General features: G+C 42.9%; 1 protein-coding gene across 1 annotated transcript in view; it reads right to left on the bottom strand.

The window, feature by feature from the left end:
* The window catches only part of htr7c (5-hydroxytryptamine (serotonin) receptor 7c), a 29409-nt gene extending 26287 nt beyond the window's left edge, over positions 1-3122 (bottom strand). The window contains exon 1 of the mRNA XM_069683105.1: positions 2379-3122. Within this exon, the coding sequence (XP_069539206.1) occupies positions 2379-2845 (467 nt within the window). The 5' untranslated portion in view covers positions 2846-3122. The remainder of the gene's footprint in view (positions 1-2378) is intronic.
* Positions 3123-17624: the final 14502 nt, after the last annotated feature.

Here is a 17624-nt window from a genome sequence, read left to right as displayed (position 1 = left end):
GACCGATAGCTTATGCACGACTAAATTGATTGTAATTGTTCTTCTCTAGATATGTCTCTTGACTTCACACGGATGGAGTAAAGCCTTAAACTAATCTTGAAACGCTGGCTTCTAAAGTGTAAGGGCCCTGTGTCAAAAAGAACTTCATAAATCTTCATTCAAGATATCATGTGGGTCTAAAAGTTATTTTTGAGACCTCGGAAGGGCCCAGGGCCTGATTAGAATCAAGTAAAGTAGATGGTGAGTGTCAAAGATGTTGCATTAGACCAGGATGACAGCTTCCTCTCTGAGAGCATCCACTGATGTCTGTCTAGTCCCTGCAGGATCATAAATTCCCCGTACACTAGAGACGCCTCCTCTGGCATCATACTGTCTATATTAACATTTACAGTGTAAATCTAAAGGAGCTCTGAGAGACAATCAGTAGAGTTCATGTTCAGGGACTGTACAGCCACCATGAACAAACAGCACTCTCTTCTCTCCAGCTTCATTAAACAGTGCATGTCTTGGTGAATCCTAAATGACAGCGAGAAAGCTCTAATTACAACTAATCATGTGTCTAATTGGCAATTCCCATCCTAATGAATTATCTCTATGATTCCCATTGTGCCAAACACACTGTGCACTGTTTAATTAAAAGGAGTCTGTTTTCACAGAGATCAACACAAAGCGTTTACAGGACGGTCTGAGCAGCGTGTGGGGAGCAAAATCATCCCGAAATAACAACCTGTTATTTTACATCCTCTGCGGAAAAGAGCGGTGGGTGTGCACACTTTGATTTCATGGCACCAGATTCAATCACCTCCTCTATCTTTTCAGACACGCTCTCTCACAGGTGGGTCCACTTGTCCTCTCTAAGAATATCCTGTGAGCAATTCCCACCTCTAATCACACACAATGGCCATGAGACCCGGCAGGACCGGATTGACGCACTCCCACTTACCCTGCACTGGAACAGGCCTGGTGTGACACATTTGCATTGTTTCATTTCTTCAGGTTTGTTCTGTTAAATGAACACAATGTCCCCCTTGTGTATGCGCTGAGGTCATGCTTTAAAAATGTGACTATTGGAGCAGAACAGCGTGTGACTGGTTGCACTGCAGAGGTCAGCTGATGACCTGAGTCGGTTGTAAGTGGCCACACTTTTAAATCACACACCGTCCATCCATCTTAAATAATCACTACGACCTCTACCTTAACCCCCTGAAGGACTTGTTTCCTCTACCGCTCTAATCTTGTTACTCTCTTCCCAACAAGCCCTCATACATCTGTCAGCAGACTGGAGCAATCACACTGTATCACAGCTTATCTGGGATCTAGCTCCTCTTACAACTCCCTCGTGCTCGCTGCATCCTCAAGTAGAAACCCTGCATAGTTCTGGGTGAGGTAATAACGCCCGATAGGAAAGCAGGAGGAGATAATCGGATCATCAATATCACAAAGAGCTTCTGTCTTCATCAGGGTTACTGAGGCGGAACAGTGACACCCATCACTCCGCTCTCACGTCACTGTGGATTAAAGTGGGAGCTGTGGAAGCGTCTCATTTGTCACAATCCATCAGGCTCAGCTCCAACATCATGAGCACTGACTCGAAAGAGCAGGAGAATACCTGCAGATGCAGAGTGGAGCTTGATTGGTGCAAATGAGTGCTGCACGCTTTACTTTCCTGCATTTTGAATGTGGAATTTAAAGCGGCGGGGGATTTGAACTTTCATGAATAATGTGTTGATGCAAATCACAGAAGTGATAAATCTCATATTCATGCATGTAGTGAGACAGAAAAACTGTTTTCTCAGAAGTTAACATCTCCTACTGGACTGGCTGCAGCTGTGTCCTGATTTGATTGTGAAGGGGATGGAGCGTGGGGGTCGATACAAGAGAGCAGGTGCGACCTATGTGCCCTTAAGGTACAAGAAGGACGATGGTAAATCAGGGATCAAAGTCAGAGCAGCTGTAGGGTTGATGGGCGCTGATCCTAAATGCCTAATTGTAGGAAACACTGCCCATGATCCGGTCAAGCAAATTAATTAAGCCTGCTATAAATTCATCACAGTTGATGCAGTTAATTTTTTGCATCAGTGGTTTCAACCGCACAGATAATCAGAGGGACGGCTGATCCGGAATCAGGCAGTTAAATGTCATTTTGAGGCGCAAAGACACCAAGTTAATTCATGCGTTAAGCTTAACACTCATTGTTTCATTTGCACTTAAACTGATCGGGAAGTTAAATGTTTTAAATAACTTCATAAAAGCGGATATATTTGTCTCATATTTGTCATTTTGAGCAGAGTGCGCGCTGCGTGCGTAACAGGCTATTGGCGGTGTCATTGCAGCTTGACGTGACTCATTATCAGCTTTCGTTAACTTTGGAAACTGACCTGTCGACGCTGATCACACACAGGGTCATGATGGAGGCGGTGCAGCACATTACATCCATGGCGATGAAGATGTTGCAGAAGACCTCTCCAAACAGCCACTTTCCCCCCGTGAGGTCCGTCACTATCACAAACGGCATCACAACTATGGCAACCGACAGGTCCGCCACCGCGAGGGAAACCAGCAAGTAGTTTGAAGGCTGCCTCAGCTTCTTCACCACGCACACCGCGATCACCACCAGCGTGTTCCCCATCACCGTGACCGCCGTGATGATCGCCAGCATCACCCCGATGATGATCTTCTCCGGGCGCCCGAAATCCTGCAGCTGCTCCCCGCACGACTCGTTCCACATGGTGGTGGGACTGATGGTGACGAGGACGTTGTACAGAAGCTGCAAAGTGCCATTGATAACTTCGGAAATATCCTCTTTCTTGTTAAAAGTGAGCTCAATTCCCGAAGTATTGTACATCACGACAACGCTGACTCCGTAGGGGTGCAAGGGACGCCTCGCCAGTGCGCTCCAATTACGCGCATATTTGGATATGTGTAACCCGCTCTCGGCTCCTGCCCAGCGGTTTAAGATCGAGGCTGTTGCAGCTGCAGCACATCACAGCTGCCAACAACTCACTCTTGACAGGCTTCTGTTTAATAAAAATGATCCCTCTGAAGACGAGCTGTAGGTGCGTGCGTCATCCCGAGAAGGAAAAAGAACTTCCACTCCGAAACTATGAATGAAAAAAAGTTAGAGAATCCATGAACACAGCAGCTCTCGAAGTGCTTGTTTCTCTGTGCACGAAGCGGACAAATATGGACTATTTGGGGAGTTACGCTGCGTAAACCGCACCTACTCATGTGACGCATCACTTAGGACGCACAGACAGCCAACCAAAGGGGCATCAGGGACACGGTCGCGCTTTCTAAGTGGATTCAGGGAGATCCAAGCGTGCAAAATCATGAATTGTTTGGTGACTATTTGAGCGCAGGGTTCCCTCTCCAAACTGTATTCACCCACTTCTGCGTCACAACATAGATTCAGTTTTATTTATAGAAATTGACGTTTGTTTGTTTTTATATCTGTGAAATAATCATCATTGTCACAAAAACCCCACACACCATCACACCTTATCTCCCCCTCAGTACATGTCTGTATGGACTGTTATAATGATCAGAAGGAGCTGATTGGCAGGTCACAGGTATTTATTTAAAGAGCTCTTGTTTCCTTTAAAAAAAAAAAACCCTGTTTCTCCCAATTTGAAGAAGAGACAAGAAAAAAACCTTGTGACATTTTGCCAGTCCCTGCAACAAGCAAAAACCAAATGTTTATAAATAGAACAAGCAAAACCATAATGATGTTTTCTCGGTTGCTGTGCCTCCACAGAGTTAAACGCTGAGAACAAATGAAAAGAGAAAGCCCAGCAGCGCTGATGATGCTGGGAGACAGTCGGGGGCATATGGGAAAGCTTACCAGGACTTCGTCTGCTTACATCATCGTCCAACAGCTGTGAGTTTGTCCCCTCTGGCTCTGGAGGGGCCAGCTCTGTTTCCCACAACTCCCTTACAGCCTGTCATCACTGCTCATTCATCCCCAGATGCAGCCACCACAGCCGTGGCCTTTTACTCACATTACCTACCACTCAGGCTGACAGACAGGTCAGCAGTGATGCTCACGTCAGATTAATGACAGTGACCACTGTCAGCTTCTGCTGGACCTCCTGCTGTCAGAGATGTGTGGAGCATTTATGCTAACGATGTTGCAGATGTGTGCGTGTCAGAGATGGGTCACGTTTGCAGAATGGAAAGCCTCTGAGGCGAGTCCTCGGGGCTTATGCAAAGCAACCTGTCAGCATGTCAGTGTCCTATTTCAGCCCCCCTGAGGGTCTCGTAATGAGAAGGGTTAAACAGGTGTGGATTACACTTGCTTTGGGTACAATAATGCGAGACGGATGGTTTGGAGATCAACTCCAACAATAAGCAAACAGTTAATGGAGGTCTTCCGTCTTTGAGGAAGCAACCTCGTTTGCTCGTGTCATTAAGCACGTTTTGTGAAAAAAAAAAAAAAGGTCTCTTTGTGTCTCCTAGGTCTCATTTGATTGACGATCTGAATTTGTCAGTTCAAACAGAGCAGGTCTGTTTCGTGAGTCGTCCATACATTCAGCTGTAAGTCTGAAAGAGTCTGTGGTGCTTCCAGGTGTCCAGTAAGGAGTCTTTTGTCACTCTTAAGCATTCGGTTGTTTTTACAAATTGTGAGCTCGGCACCGACTCTCTGTTCACATCATCAGAAATGCACAAATGCAACCAAAACGCTGAACACTTAAACATAACACTTGAACATCTCCTCATCTCAGAATCAATGTTTGTGCCTGAACATCGACAACATTTAGCACTTTAACACTCATTACTATGACAGGAATGTCATCTCAAATAAAATCAGTTGTGTTTGACAACCAACTTTGCTTTGCCAATTAGTTGGTTCGGGTGAAGTCCAGTTCTGACAGACACAAATCATGTGGTGATGAAGGAAGGATGGAAGCAGGATGATGGGGGGGGGGCATCTAAAGACCTCAAAGCAGACACTACTGGGATGGCTCGGATTTGACTGTAGAGGAGGGTCGTAATGATCCACACTGAGATGACAAACTGACGGCAGCAGAGAGGAGAACAGATTTAAAGTTTGTCTGAGGTCAAAAGAGGTCGTGGGCAAAATCTGATTGGTTTAATACTTAAAAGAGCGTGTGTGTGTGTGTGTGAATGAATGAATGAATGAATGAATGAATGATGAATGCCTGAAATCCGTGTTGTCTAAACAGTCAGCAGAGACAGGATGCACTGTAACTTTATCTAGGTGCACATAGTGGGTCTGTGCGTGCTGCAAGTTGTCGGCTCCTTCTTTAATTTAATTTAAGCTCCTGTATTGTCTCACAAAATACTCCTCCTCGTTACACACAAATCTAAGAGCTCTCAGAAAGTCAAATGTGAAACCTTGGATTCTTTAGAAATCGTCACCTGAAGAGTTTTCACTTTGATTCACAATAGCAGTCACTTATCTTCAGTACAATTACTGTAAAAATTAAACTGTAGTACTGCAGCGTACAGCGTGAAGACATTGAGGACGAGACTGTTGAAAGCATGAGATGAAGAACACACCCCCACAGCCCGCTCATCTCAAACAAACATGTTAACATTTTGACCACCTTTATTTTAGTAGTAAGAGAAGGTGTCATGTTGTTGCTAATGACTCATGCATTCACACAATAACTTTATTATGGCTCTTAAATTAAAGGTTGTGGTTGAGTTACAGCCTTTCGCTTCATTTAACTGTTTTGCTGCAATTGTGAGCTGTTTTGGGAAATGCCCAATGACTGTATTTAAAGATGGACGACGTGTCTCCATCTGCTCTCATTGTACAAAATTGAAGCCAAAATACCCCCAGTAACAGGCGCTGCCATCTTATGATGGTGAGGTCATGACGTCTGCGCAGTAGAGATCTGCAGGTGGGCTCATTTACAAAGCCTTGAAAACCTCTCTGTAATTCAAGCCTATATGTACCTCTTTCATGTTGTTCTTTGTTGTATCTTATTGTAGTTCATTCCTCATGTTTTGTTTCTGTATTATCTATTCATGAATTTTGAATTAAGGTTTATTGAAGGAAAAAGAAAGAGAGAGACAGAGAGAGAGAGATCAGCGGGAGCCCCTGTAGCCTCTTCCACTAACCAAAACACTCCAAAAGATCCCGAACAGCAGAACAGCTTCTTGTGTTGGTCTGAGGTTAACGTTCACAGATATGTAAACTTCAGTGACTGTAGTGATTGTTTTAGTTGCGTCTCCTCTCGCCGTTCCTCCTCCACTCTGCTAATCAGGAACAGATCGGCTGCAGGAGCCGTATTTGTCAACAGAGCTGTCAATCATCCTTTTTACAGCATCAAATAACTAATTAAACAAACTTGTCAGAAAAATAAACACTTGGTCATAAGTCAACATGATAAGAACTAACTATAATGACAGAAACCATGTTTGAGAAACATTTATTTGACGTGTATTTTGATTTTATAGTTTGACTCATGTCCCATCTGTTAACATGGAGGAGGCGGGCTTTATGACCTATACTGCAGCCAGTCAGCAGGGGGCGATAGAGAGGTTTTAGCTTCACTGTTATGTCGTCCATCTTTTTATACAGTCTATGGAAATGCCTCTTTAGTGATGAGAAGGTAAAAAGGTTATGGGAAAAGTGGCAAAGTAACCAAGAAAAACTGTAATAAATCATATTTGAGTAGGGACATAAAAGGTGTAAAAGAGGAAGTTGTCTTTCACAAACAAAGAATGTGGAGCTCTTAAACAGACAGGAGGTTCACTGGTTTAGCTCAGTGTGTAGAGTAGGCGCCCATACACAGAGGGTACAGCCCACGACTCCCGCCCTCAGCCCTTCACTGCATGTCATCCCCCACGCTCTTCTCCCAATATCTCCTGTCTCTATTCAGCTGTCCTGTCAATAAAGGCAAAAGCAGCACAATAATCTTTAAAAAAAGGAAAAAACTGAGAGAAAACGAGTTTAAAATCAGATTAAGGGAAGTAAAATTACCAGACTGAGACCTTCTGTGAGATGCCTCTAAAACAATAACCCCAAACAGGTGTGTGATGGCATTTCAATGTGTTTTTGATTGTTGAGTATAAACTAAGATTCCATTACAGCAGAAGAGGGCACAGTTTATCTCAATTGTTTAACCACATTTCTCAACTATTCTTAAAGTTCTCGGCACTGAAGATGCATCTCCAGAGACAGCTGAATGCTGCTGCAAAAACAATGATTCAATTTGTGTTCTGTTGCGCTCAGTCATTTGCTCAGATGTTTTAAAATGTTTGTAAATGGTTACAAAGAAGGAGAAATGCTCTCTCTGTAGTGCACCATCAACAAAATGTCAGCACATATTGTATTGACGACTTAAACTGACATTCAGAGAAAACCGTTATCACAACTCTCAGAATGAGAGTTATTCTGTCTGATGATGAAGCTGGTGTCCAACCTTCCCACTACCTCCATGGTGCGGAGACATGAGAGTGAGGTGGGAGGAGAAAGGGAAACCGCTCTGTGACTGGCAGAGAACATCATCCCAAACTGTTCTGCTTTACTTGCTTCCTGTTCTGACCGACACAAGTCTTTCATAAGGGTCAGCAAAGAATGAAACAGGTTTCCTAAATATGAGATTATGATGACTTTTGCTACTCATTTCTTTAGTTATTTGGCCTTTTGAATGTAAATTCAACAATGGTATGTCAATGTGTATAAAAAAAAATAGCAGTTTTGGTGGATTCATTGAATGCATTTCTCTCTATGGACCTCTATCATCTTCTTAGAGATTTAGAGTTTTTAAAGTAACAATCTTAAACTTTTTCTATCTATCTGTTGCCGAATGAGGTAACACAATGGTGATTGAGCCTATGGCCCACTGATGAAAGCCTTTGCATTTGCACTATTACAGAGTGGGTGTCTGTGGCGACATTCGCGAAAAAAATCACAAGCGGCGCCCAGTTAGTGACGCGTTTTTCCATCAGCCAGCAGTGGTTGGTCTGCCAGAGAGGGTAGGCGGAGCTAAGTGGCTGCTTTTCTGGTCTCTGCAAGTGTTGCGAGTGAATAGTAATCTACTATGGCTGAACAAACAAAGAAAAGATCGATGACTACAGATACAACTTCAACAATAATTGACAATCCAAAGAAAAAGAAATAAATTCGACGCTCAGATGAAGGCAAACAGTCTAAAAAGGAAAGTGACCGTCAGCCAGGAAAATCAAGAGTTAGAGCCATGACAAAGGGATCCAACCGTACATGCCTGGTTAAACTGAAATATCATGATCAATGTGAGTCTAACCACTGTAAAGAGACTGCTGCACCTGTGTCGACCTTTATTAAAACTCTGCTTTGGTTTGTCAGAAGTGAAAGCTTGATTTAAACCGATACCAGGAATCGACCTCAAAATGCAAAACTTGTTTTGATCCCATTTGCTGCAGAAATCCCTGCCGGCCTGTGTGCATGTCAGGTTACTGAGACTCTGTCCAATAAACAAGTCCCATGTGGCTCCATGTGACTTTTGCTCAAAGGCCCTGGAGCTCCTTTTAATTGGACTGTAAGAAGCTGAGTAAAACCTAAATATTAGGTAGAATTGTCCTCTGACATTGTGACCTGTAATTAGGCCAGCGTCAATATTATTCTTAAAGCGTCAGAGCACTACCACTAAAAGCAGCCCCTCAGGTCTAATCCAAACACGTTGCATTAAACATGACAGGTTAGGATATTGACTACGGTGGCCTGGAGCTCCTTTGTCCTCTGACATTAACTGTCATAACGACATCAGTCAGTCAGTCAGTCAGTCAGTGTGTTGAAGCCAGATGTCTCCTCTTTAGACGCAGATTACAGCTGAAAGCAGACGGGTGGAGACTGTCCCTCCTCTGAGGCCAGCGGGGACATAAACATTGTTTATCTTGTTTTCTGGGACGCAAATTGAGGATTTGCCATCATGACCTTAATAAAGTGACACAATAAAGCACAGAGCAGGAGCTGGGCAACAAACGGGTAATTTAATCCTGAAGACAAAATGTGAGAGAGGAGCGTAGAGGAAAAACACATTTGTGTCAGAAGTACACAGAGTTGAACGATTAACGACACAATGTTTTTGACTTAGTGCTGAACTCAAAGGGATAAATACTTCCAAATAACTAACACACAATATTATAAAAGAAAAGTGTTTTCCTGCAAGTAACAGCCAAAGCTTTATTCTTATAATTTGAGGTCGTCTTCTAAACCTAGCTCATTTGCATCCGGTCTGTGTTAAAGCCCTCCTCCAGTGAAAATCCAGTGTTTAACCTTGTAAACATCTCCATGTTGTGTTTTTCATGTGTTACAAGACATATCAGGGACAACATGAGCAGTCATCGCCATGGCTGGGCCTGTCTGCTTTTAAACTGCAGTGTGCCAAGGACAGGCTGAACAACACGTTTTCAGATTGGCAGGTTTGTGATGTCACAAACCTAAGGAGCCAATCCCATTAATGGACGGGGTGACAACCTATGGCAACCACACGAGGCAGCTGTAACGGTCATTGTAATTTTTGCAAACTCACTACTGACTACTAACATTAACGTTACTGCTACTAATTACTACATTTCAAGCTAGATAAGTTTCAACAAGTTGCCACTAAACGATGGCAGAGACATGTTTTGTTTTCATGACGGAGGGGGCGGTTGTAAAAGTGCATAGTGGGCGGGGCCTATGCAGATTCATGAATTTCTAATGAGAGAGATGGACGGGATGCCTTGGAAGGATTTTTACAAGGTAATTAAACTTATTTTGCAGAAAAAACGCATCAGACACAATTCATTATTTCAAGCAGAGCATTTTATACGTCTTAAAACATGACTGGAGCTGCTCTTAAATCTTCATTTACAGATTCTGCATAATAAAATGCAAGATCTGTACGTGCAGGACCAGATTTTGTTATCGGACGTGTTTTCTATTTGTAGTGCGCTTTTAGTCTGAGTAGAACTGACCAATCACGTATCAGCAGGCTTTCAAAGCATGCAGGAAAACACATTCCTTGTGGAGATCAAAATGAGGGTGAAACGCGATCCTCTGACGACGATTAAGCTTCTTATTAAGCTCTATAAACAGACATCAGAGTGCAAGTGCCGCTAACAATCCCCTCTTTGACGTCGTCTCTCAACTCCAACTCTATTCCTGCCTCTCAAATTGCTAGTCAGACTGTAAACGAGGCAGCGCAGACCTCGAAAAGTTGGCCATCACTCCCAGAGGCTGTATCGTTGTTAGACATTAGCCAATGAGCTCTGAGATTGGGTTGGTGTGGATGCACAAGTCCATCAGCAAAAACATGAGGTTATTAGTTTTGTGCAAGTTCACACTTAAAAAGAGCTAGCTCAAAGTTCACACAGATTAAAATGAGCTCATGTTCATTTATTCATTTATTGTAGCTACTCTTTTTTTAGTAGTTGTAATTGTTCACTCGCAGATATTTCCCAAGACTGGCTTTAAACTTCTTTAAATGTTCAGAAGAACTGGCTGCAGCAGTACCGGTGCCTGCATTGTCTGAATAGTTACATTAGCCATGCAGGATGCATGCTGGGTGGTGTAAATCTGACTTTGGCTACTGTAAAACACAGTGCTCGGCAACTCTCAAGCCCTTTTCCCACTAGATAAAAAACCTGCTAACACCCGCCTTTTTTGCTTAATGGGAAAGGTTACAGTCTGCATTCAGACCCGGGTCAAATGACTCTGCAGTAGACCCGGGTAATTATCGCCTCAGCTCTGATCGGCATTGATGGGAACACAAAACCTGGGTCAACATGCCAATTTGGTTGGGAAAGGGGTTTATGTAACTATCTGAACGTGAACGCTCGTTCACTGTCTCCAGTGTGAATTACACTCACATTCTCGTTCATGAGTTACCATTCACCGTTTAATGAAGCCACGACACTGTAGGTTTAAATATCGATGTGTATGTTCAGTAAAAACACAAATTCTAAGTCAAAGCAACAACAGGCCTTCAGGTTTTGTGTCAGTTTAAGTTTCCTGGCTTTTTGTCTCACAGTGACACAGACCTTACTCTCGGCTTCTATTAGCAGCCTGCTGGAATTGATTTTTTAAACAGTAGGAGATTCGCAGCGGGGGTCAAGCCCTGATCTTCATCTCAGCTCTTGACTAATGAGTGAAAGTCCGACCACTGGAGGAGTCAAACGTCTGCAGATGAAAAACATCAATGGTATAGATTTACCTAAAGCTTTCATGCTAATGGCTCTATGTGATGCTGAGGTGTCATCTACCAGGTCACAATGACAGATACCAAAGCTCCTCTGACATGATGTCCCTGAAGGCCTCATGTCATTGGTGGCTTTAACGTAAGTGGGAGAGCATTTCCTTTTGTTAAAGCCTTTGTCTTTTGATTCCCAACTTCTAATGTCCACATGTGAAAAGGCCCTTAAGGTGCTCCCAGTGATTTTGTATACATGGGGAAAATGTGCGCACCAAATAAATGTAAAGCAACGCCCTTTTAAGTAACTAGCGTAGCTCTTTGACAATATTTTTTGAGGGGTTTTTTTCCACGCAGAAGAAGTAAAGTGATACGATGCACATTAAAAGAGGCAAATGTGACAGTTTGTCAATTTCAGTGACATGTTTTTACATTTTTGAAAGCTTTATTTGTTCTCAGAGCTGGGTTTATCCAGTGAGTGTGTCTGCTGCTGGTGTCCTTTGCTGCTGCAATGAAACAGTAGAGGGGAAAGTGCCTTGCTCATAGGAACATCACTCATTGTCAGCCGTCCCTGAACAGATCAATCCAGCTGCACAGGGTCCAAAGGTTGTTCAGAGGTAAACTCAGATCCAGAAAAAAAGCCAAGATTGGATGACCTGACCTTATCCAATTACGTAATCCTTTTATTCTTTTCAACATCCCGTTTTCAAGATTTTGTCCTATCTAGCTTTAATCCGATCAGATTACCTTTGAACAAGCCTTGGAGTAGGATTGGGGTAACTGATCCAAGCAGAGGGGAGGTAGTTTTGCTGATGTAGTAGGAACACTTAAACAGTTTGTTTTGCTCCCCTGTTGGCTTTGAATGCACCCTGGTAGAAGTAGGTCAACTCCTCCCCTGGTCCAGCCCCTTAATTGGCCTGAGCTTATTTAAAGCACCTGTGGCATCATGGCTGCCTCTTTCCTTCATCTCTTCCTGTCGGTTGCCACATGGGCCCCTCTCTGACTCTGCGGTAGGTAATGCAGCTTTAAGATTGTTTCAAATGTTTGTTGTACATTGGTCAAAGTGATTTTGCAGTTACTTAATGACTAAGTTGAATTTGTTTGGAATAGTCTCCAGTCTGCCGGTCTCTTTCTGCCTGGTCGTGTTGGTGTCTCTTTGGCTGAGTTCCTTCTCTATGGAGTGTGTATGATCCCCTGAAGTCATCCTAGTAAATGCACTTTTATGTCCAGGTATGAGTCATTTTAGTTATTGGTAATTAGGGCATGGTTAATGCCTGATTTATATAGACATTACATAATTGTACATCTTACTATGTTTGGAACATCTTATATGTAATGTGTTCTTGTATTCCAGGCCTTCATTGGCTGCTGTTTTGCCTTAGCTGCTGTTGCCACTAGTGTATTTCCTTGTGTTGCTGCTAGTATCAGTCAGTTTTTTACGTAGTGTTTGTATCATTGCCTGACTGATACCAAGCTGTACATTTTAGATTGAACCAACTGGTTTGTTTGCATTTTGTTTTCTTGTTTGATACGTGTTATTTTCCTCTTAGTGAAGTTGTCGGCCGGCTTGTGGTGGAGGCTAGGCACTCGAGGTGGTTCCCTGCACTGGTTGTAGTGGTAAGGGCACGGGGACACAATATTTTCACCTGTTTGCTGTGGTTGTGGATTGAAGTGAATTCACTAGTGGTGGGTAAGTTGCACTCCTGGAACACACCCTTAAGTGATTGCCTCCCAATAGCTGGCCTCCAGTCACTGTCCCCCTTCCCTTTGTTAATTTTGATTATTGTTTTAGTGGAGGTGTTTTAAATAAACACTCAATCATTGTAAAACTTGAGATACTTTATCATAAATTATTGGATTGAAATTCATTACAAACCTAACCGTCCTTCCCCTTTGCAGACACGTCCAGTCATTAATTAGTAACAATAAAATCTGCTTTTCTTTTTGGAACCACGTCTGTCTTGCTTCAGTGTTTGAATCTGTGTTGCCTTTGGTATGATTAAGGTGTCGATTTCTTGGGGTGAAATCCCCCAGTTGGCGTTGTCTGGTCAGTGAGATCTTTATTGTTGGTTAAACACCAGCTCTCCCTGCCACACTGAGGTCGTTATTATTCAGATACACAGTGGACACCTTCAGGTTCCTGGGATCCACTATCACCAAGGACCTGAAGTGGACCTCCCACATAGACACTGTCAGGAAAAAGGCCCAGCAGAGGATGTACTACAGGAGCTGCTGTGCACTTCCATCACTGTTTGGTTTGGATCTGCCACCAAACAGGACAGAAACAGACCGCAACAGACAAACCGGTCTGCAGAAAAAAATCATGTGGGCCGACCTGCCCTCCATCAGGAAGCATGGCATGTAACATAGCAGACCCCTCACATGCTGCACATAAACAGTTAAAACTTAACACTGTACGCCAAAACAACCAGACACCAAACAGATTCTTCCCACAGTCACTCTGAATGCTTAACAGTCACAGAGCATAAGACAAACCCTGTAACCTGTAATTAAGACGGTTTATTGTTCATCTCATCGAATGGACACACTTTTTATTCTTGTAAATATGTCTATAAGGCTCTGGATACTTTGTTCCGGGGAGCAGGCGGGTGCTTCTCCGCTGTCACCGCCTACGTCTGCAGCGCGCACCTCCTTTTAAACGTCATCGGCCTCATAAGGACAGTCCTTGTAACACTGCCCACAGAAGCGCACATTGACCTAATGGTGAATGTAGGCTTGTACATATTAGTTTAATTTTTAATATGTAATGTTTAAGTGTACAAAGAGCGAAGTTAAACGGGAGTCAGATACCTTGTATGTGTACATACCTGGCCAACATAACCAATAGAAGTGTTTGTTACTCTTAAGTTTAACAGATTGTGGGTTTTTTTTTTTGAACTATGGAGAATGATTTTTGGGGCAGTGTTTACACTCATAATTGAAGGTCAATGTGATGCACAAATCAGTGTGAGTTATGTCTGTTTGTAAATGGATGCAATTAATTCCCTTAAAAATAACATTACAAGCCTGAGCAGCAGGCTCCCTTTCAGCTCGTGTTTGTTTCCTCCGAGCACCGAGGGTAAAATGGAATCCGCTGGAGGCTGACTTCATAAAATAGAAAAAGGCAAAGGCATGTTCATTCATCTAAAAATAACTATCCAACTGTTCATAACGGTTTCCCCTTAAGTTCTTAAAAGTCGACTCCAGCAGAGTTTTTCTGACAGCAGTGAGCGGCACCATCCAGAAAGACTGTAGTTCATATAGAAGGACCAGATGAAAGGTTACTTTCTGGAACAGTGGTTCATTTATTCCTGCAGAGACCAGAGGTGAGCACCCGTCCTCACCTGAACACCTGTGGGAGCACTTTTGTGATTATTTCCAAAGAGTCTGAGACTAATTGCCAATATGCCTGACCGGTGACCTGAAAACCAAAGCTCTGCAGGCTTCTGGACTTTAAAAATGTAAGTCCGTTCCCTTCGGCAGAAAAATGCTTTCAAATTGCCAAAAGACACATTTTCACATGTGTCAGAGGCTGACCTGAAGTAGGAGGGGAAGCATCTTTTCATCATTATCTCTGTAGTTGAGCCTTTTTATTTACAAAATGGTGTTAGTAGTTTGGAAATGGAACAAGTATTAAAAGCATAGATTCTAAATACCTGCCATCATTACAAATTTGTCTTGAGCGCCATAATCGTCTGAGATGCAAACAGGTAAGATGGCTGCTTAAGTGCGCAAGATTTTTAGTTTGTTTCAAGCATGTAAAATGTGTTATTCATTGTTCAAGATTTGTTGTGTGAAGTAAACAACCCTTATTGAAAAAGAAAAAGCACCCAATATTGGAGTGACCGTGATAGATTAAAGGTATAATTGGCTTAATGTGTGACTAAAGGATTTGTTTATAACCATCAAAAGGTAAAATGTTACTTTACTGTTTGAAATCACATCTAACAGATGAAGCTATAGTCTATGAAATTTAAATCAATCATTAAAAACAGCAGATGTAAAACTGACTGCCCTTCAGATGAAAGATCGATGGATGATAGATGTGCTTTATTTATCCCAAACTGGGAAATTGTGGCGTTACAGCAGCAAGTTATCAAAGTGAATACAGCACAGGAGAAAATAAATACACAGTAAAAATAACCCCAACACTAAAAGAAAGGAACATGCATCCAGGAATTTTAACAGTGATTTTTGATAATAACCTCAACTATATTAATCCAAAATATATATAGTTGAGATATATATGTATATACACTGAACAAAAATATAAACGCAACACTTGTGTTTTTGCTCCCATTTTTCATGAGCTGAACTCAAAGATCTAAGACTTTGTCTATGTACACAAAAGGCCTATTTCTCTCAAATATTGTTCACAAATGTGTCTAAATGTGTGTTAGTGAGCGCTTCTCCTTTGCCGAGATAATCCATCCACCTCACAGGTGTGGCATATCAAGATGCCGATTAGACAGCATGATTATTGCACAGGTGTGCCTTAGGCTGGCCACAATAAAAGGCCCCTCTAAAATGTGCAGTTTTACTTTATTGGGGGGGTCCGGGGGGGTCAGTAAACCAGTCAGTATCTGGTGTGGCCACTATTTGCCTCACGCAGTGCAACACATCTCCTTCGCATAGAGTTGATCAGGTTGTTAATTGTGGCCTGTGGAATGTTGGTCCACTCTTACATGGCTGCCAAGTTGCTGGATATTGGCAGGAACTGGAACACGCTGTCGTATACGCCGATCCAGAGCATCCCAAACATGCTCAATGGGTGACATGTCCGGTGAGTATGCTGGCCATGCAAGAACTGGGATGTTTTCAGCTTCAAGGAATTGTGTACAGATCCTTGCAACACGGGGCCGTGCATTATCATGCTGCAACATGAGGTGATGGTCGTGGATGAATGGCACAACAATGGGCCTCAGGATCTCGTCCCGGTATCTCTGTGCATTCATAATGCCATCAATAAAATGCACCTGTGTTCATTGTCCATAACATACGCCTGCCCGTACCATAACCCCACCGCCACCATGGGCCACTCGATTCACAACGTTGACATCAGCAAACCGCTCACCCACACGACGTCATACACGCTGTCTGCCATCTGCCCTGTACAGTGAAAACCGGGATTCATCCGTGAAGAACACCTCTCCAAAGTGCCAGATGCCATCGAATGTGAGCATTTGCCCACTGAAGTCGGTTACGATGACAAACTGCAGTCAGGTCGAGACCCCGATGAGGACCACGAGCATGCAGATGAGCATCCCTGAGACGGTTTCTGACAGTTTGTGCAGAAATTCTTTGTTTATGCAAACCGATTGTTGCAGCAGCTGTCTGGGTGGCTGGTCTCAGACGATCTTGGAGGTGAAGCTGCTGGATGTGGAGGTCCTGGGCTGGTGTGGTTACACGTGGTCTGCGGTTGCGAGGCCGGTTGGATGTACTGCCAAATCCTCTGAAACACCTTTGGAGACGTCTTATGGTAGAGAAATGAACATTCAATTCATGGGCAACAGCTGTGGTGGACATTCCTGCAGTCAGCATGCCAATTGCACGCTCCCTCAAAACTTGCGACATCTGTGGCATTGTGCTGTGTGATAAAACTGCACATTTTAGAGTGGCCTTTTATTGTGGCCAGCTTAAGGCACACCTGTGCAATAATCATGCTGTCTAATCAGCATCTTGATATGCCACACCTGTTAGGGGAATGGATTATCTCGGCAAAGGAGAAGCACTCACTAACACAGATTTAGACAAATTTGTGAACAATATTTGAGAGAAATAGGCCTTTTGTGTACATAGACAAAGTCTTAGATCTTTGAGTTCAGCTCATGAAAAATGGGAGCAAAAACAAAGTGTTGCGTTTATATTTTTGTTCAGTGTATATCTGAAAAGTAAACCTACTCAAGTCAATCTAAAATGTGTGAGTCTCGATTAAAACTAATAACACAAACTGATTCTGTTCAGAAAAAGTCCCCTTTATACACTACTGGCACACCTGAGGTGCACAGGTGTTGACCACCAGAGGGCGACAAAACATTATACCCCAGTATTAAGTCAATTAACAGTAAAAGATTGACAGGTTTATTAACCAATGACTTGCTTCAGAATCTACTGATTATCCAATAGGGATATCAGAGGGGGGGGGGGGAATACCCTCATCAACCCTCTGAATCTGTCTTTTCGACTGACTTTGTCGCAGATTCCAGAGAGAGAGACCACAACGTCGATTATGTGAGTTATTCCTCAATTAACGACCAGTGTTTCCTTGATAGATTTCATTTCTTGTGGGTTTTTTTTTTACCACACGCTGTGTAAGTTTCCTGAGCACGTGCCTTGGCTAGCTAGCTAAGTTAATTTAAGCTAACTGTTAGCATGCTAACAATGCAGTATGTGTAAGTTAAATTAAAATAGGTAAGTAAAGTAGTCAGCGGATAATTTAGAGTACTTTAATAATAGTATAGCGCTAGATATTGACATAAGGCGTTGTTATGTCAAATT

The sequence above is a fragment of the Semicossyphus pulcher genome, unplaced genomic scaffold (assembly GCF_022749685.1).
Source record: "Semicossyphus pulcher isolate SPU_LCO1_2020_fin unplaced genomic scaffold, fSemPul1.0.p SCAF_6, whole genome shotgun sequence".
In the NCBI taxonomy this organism is placed as follows: Eukaryota; Metazoa; Chordata; class Actinopteri; order Labriformes; family Labridae; genus Semicossyphus; species Semicossyphus pulcher.
Note: the sequence above shows the minus strand (reverse complement) of the source record. Positions and strands in the feature narration are given on the sequence as shown.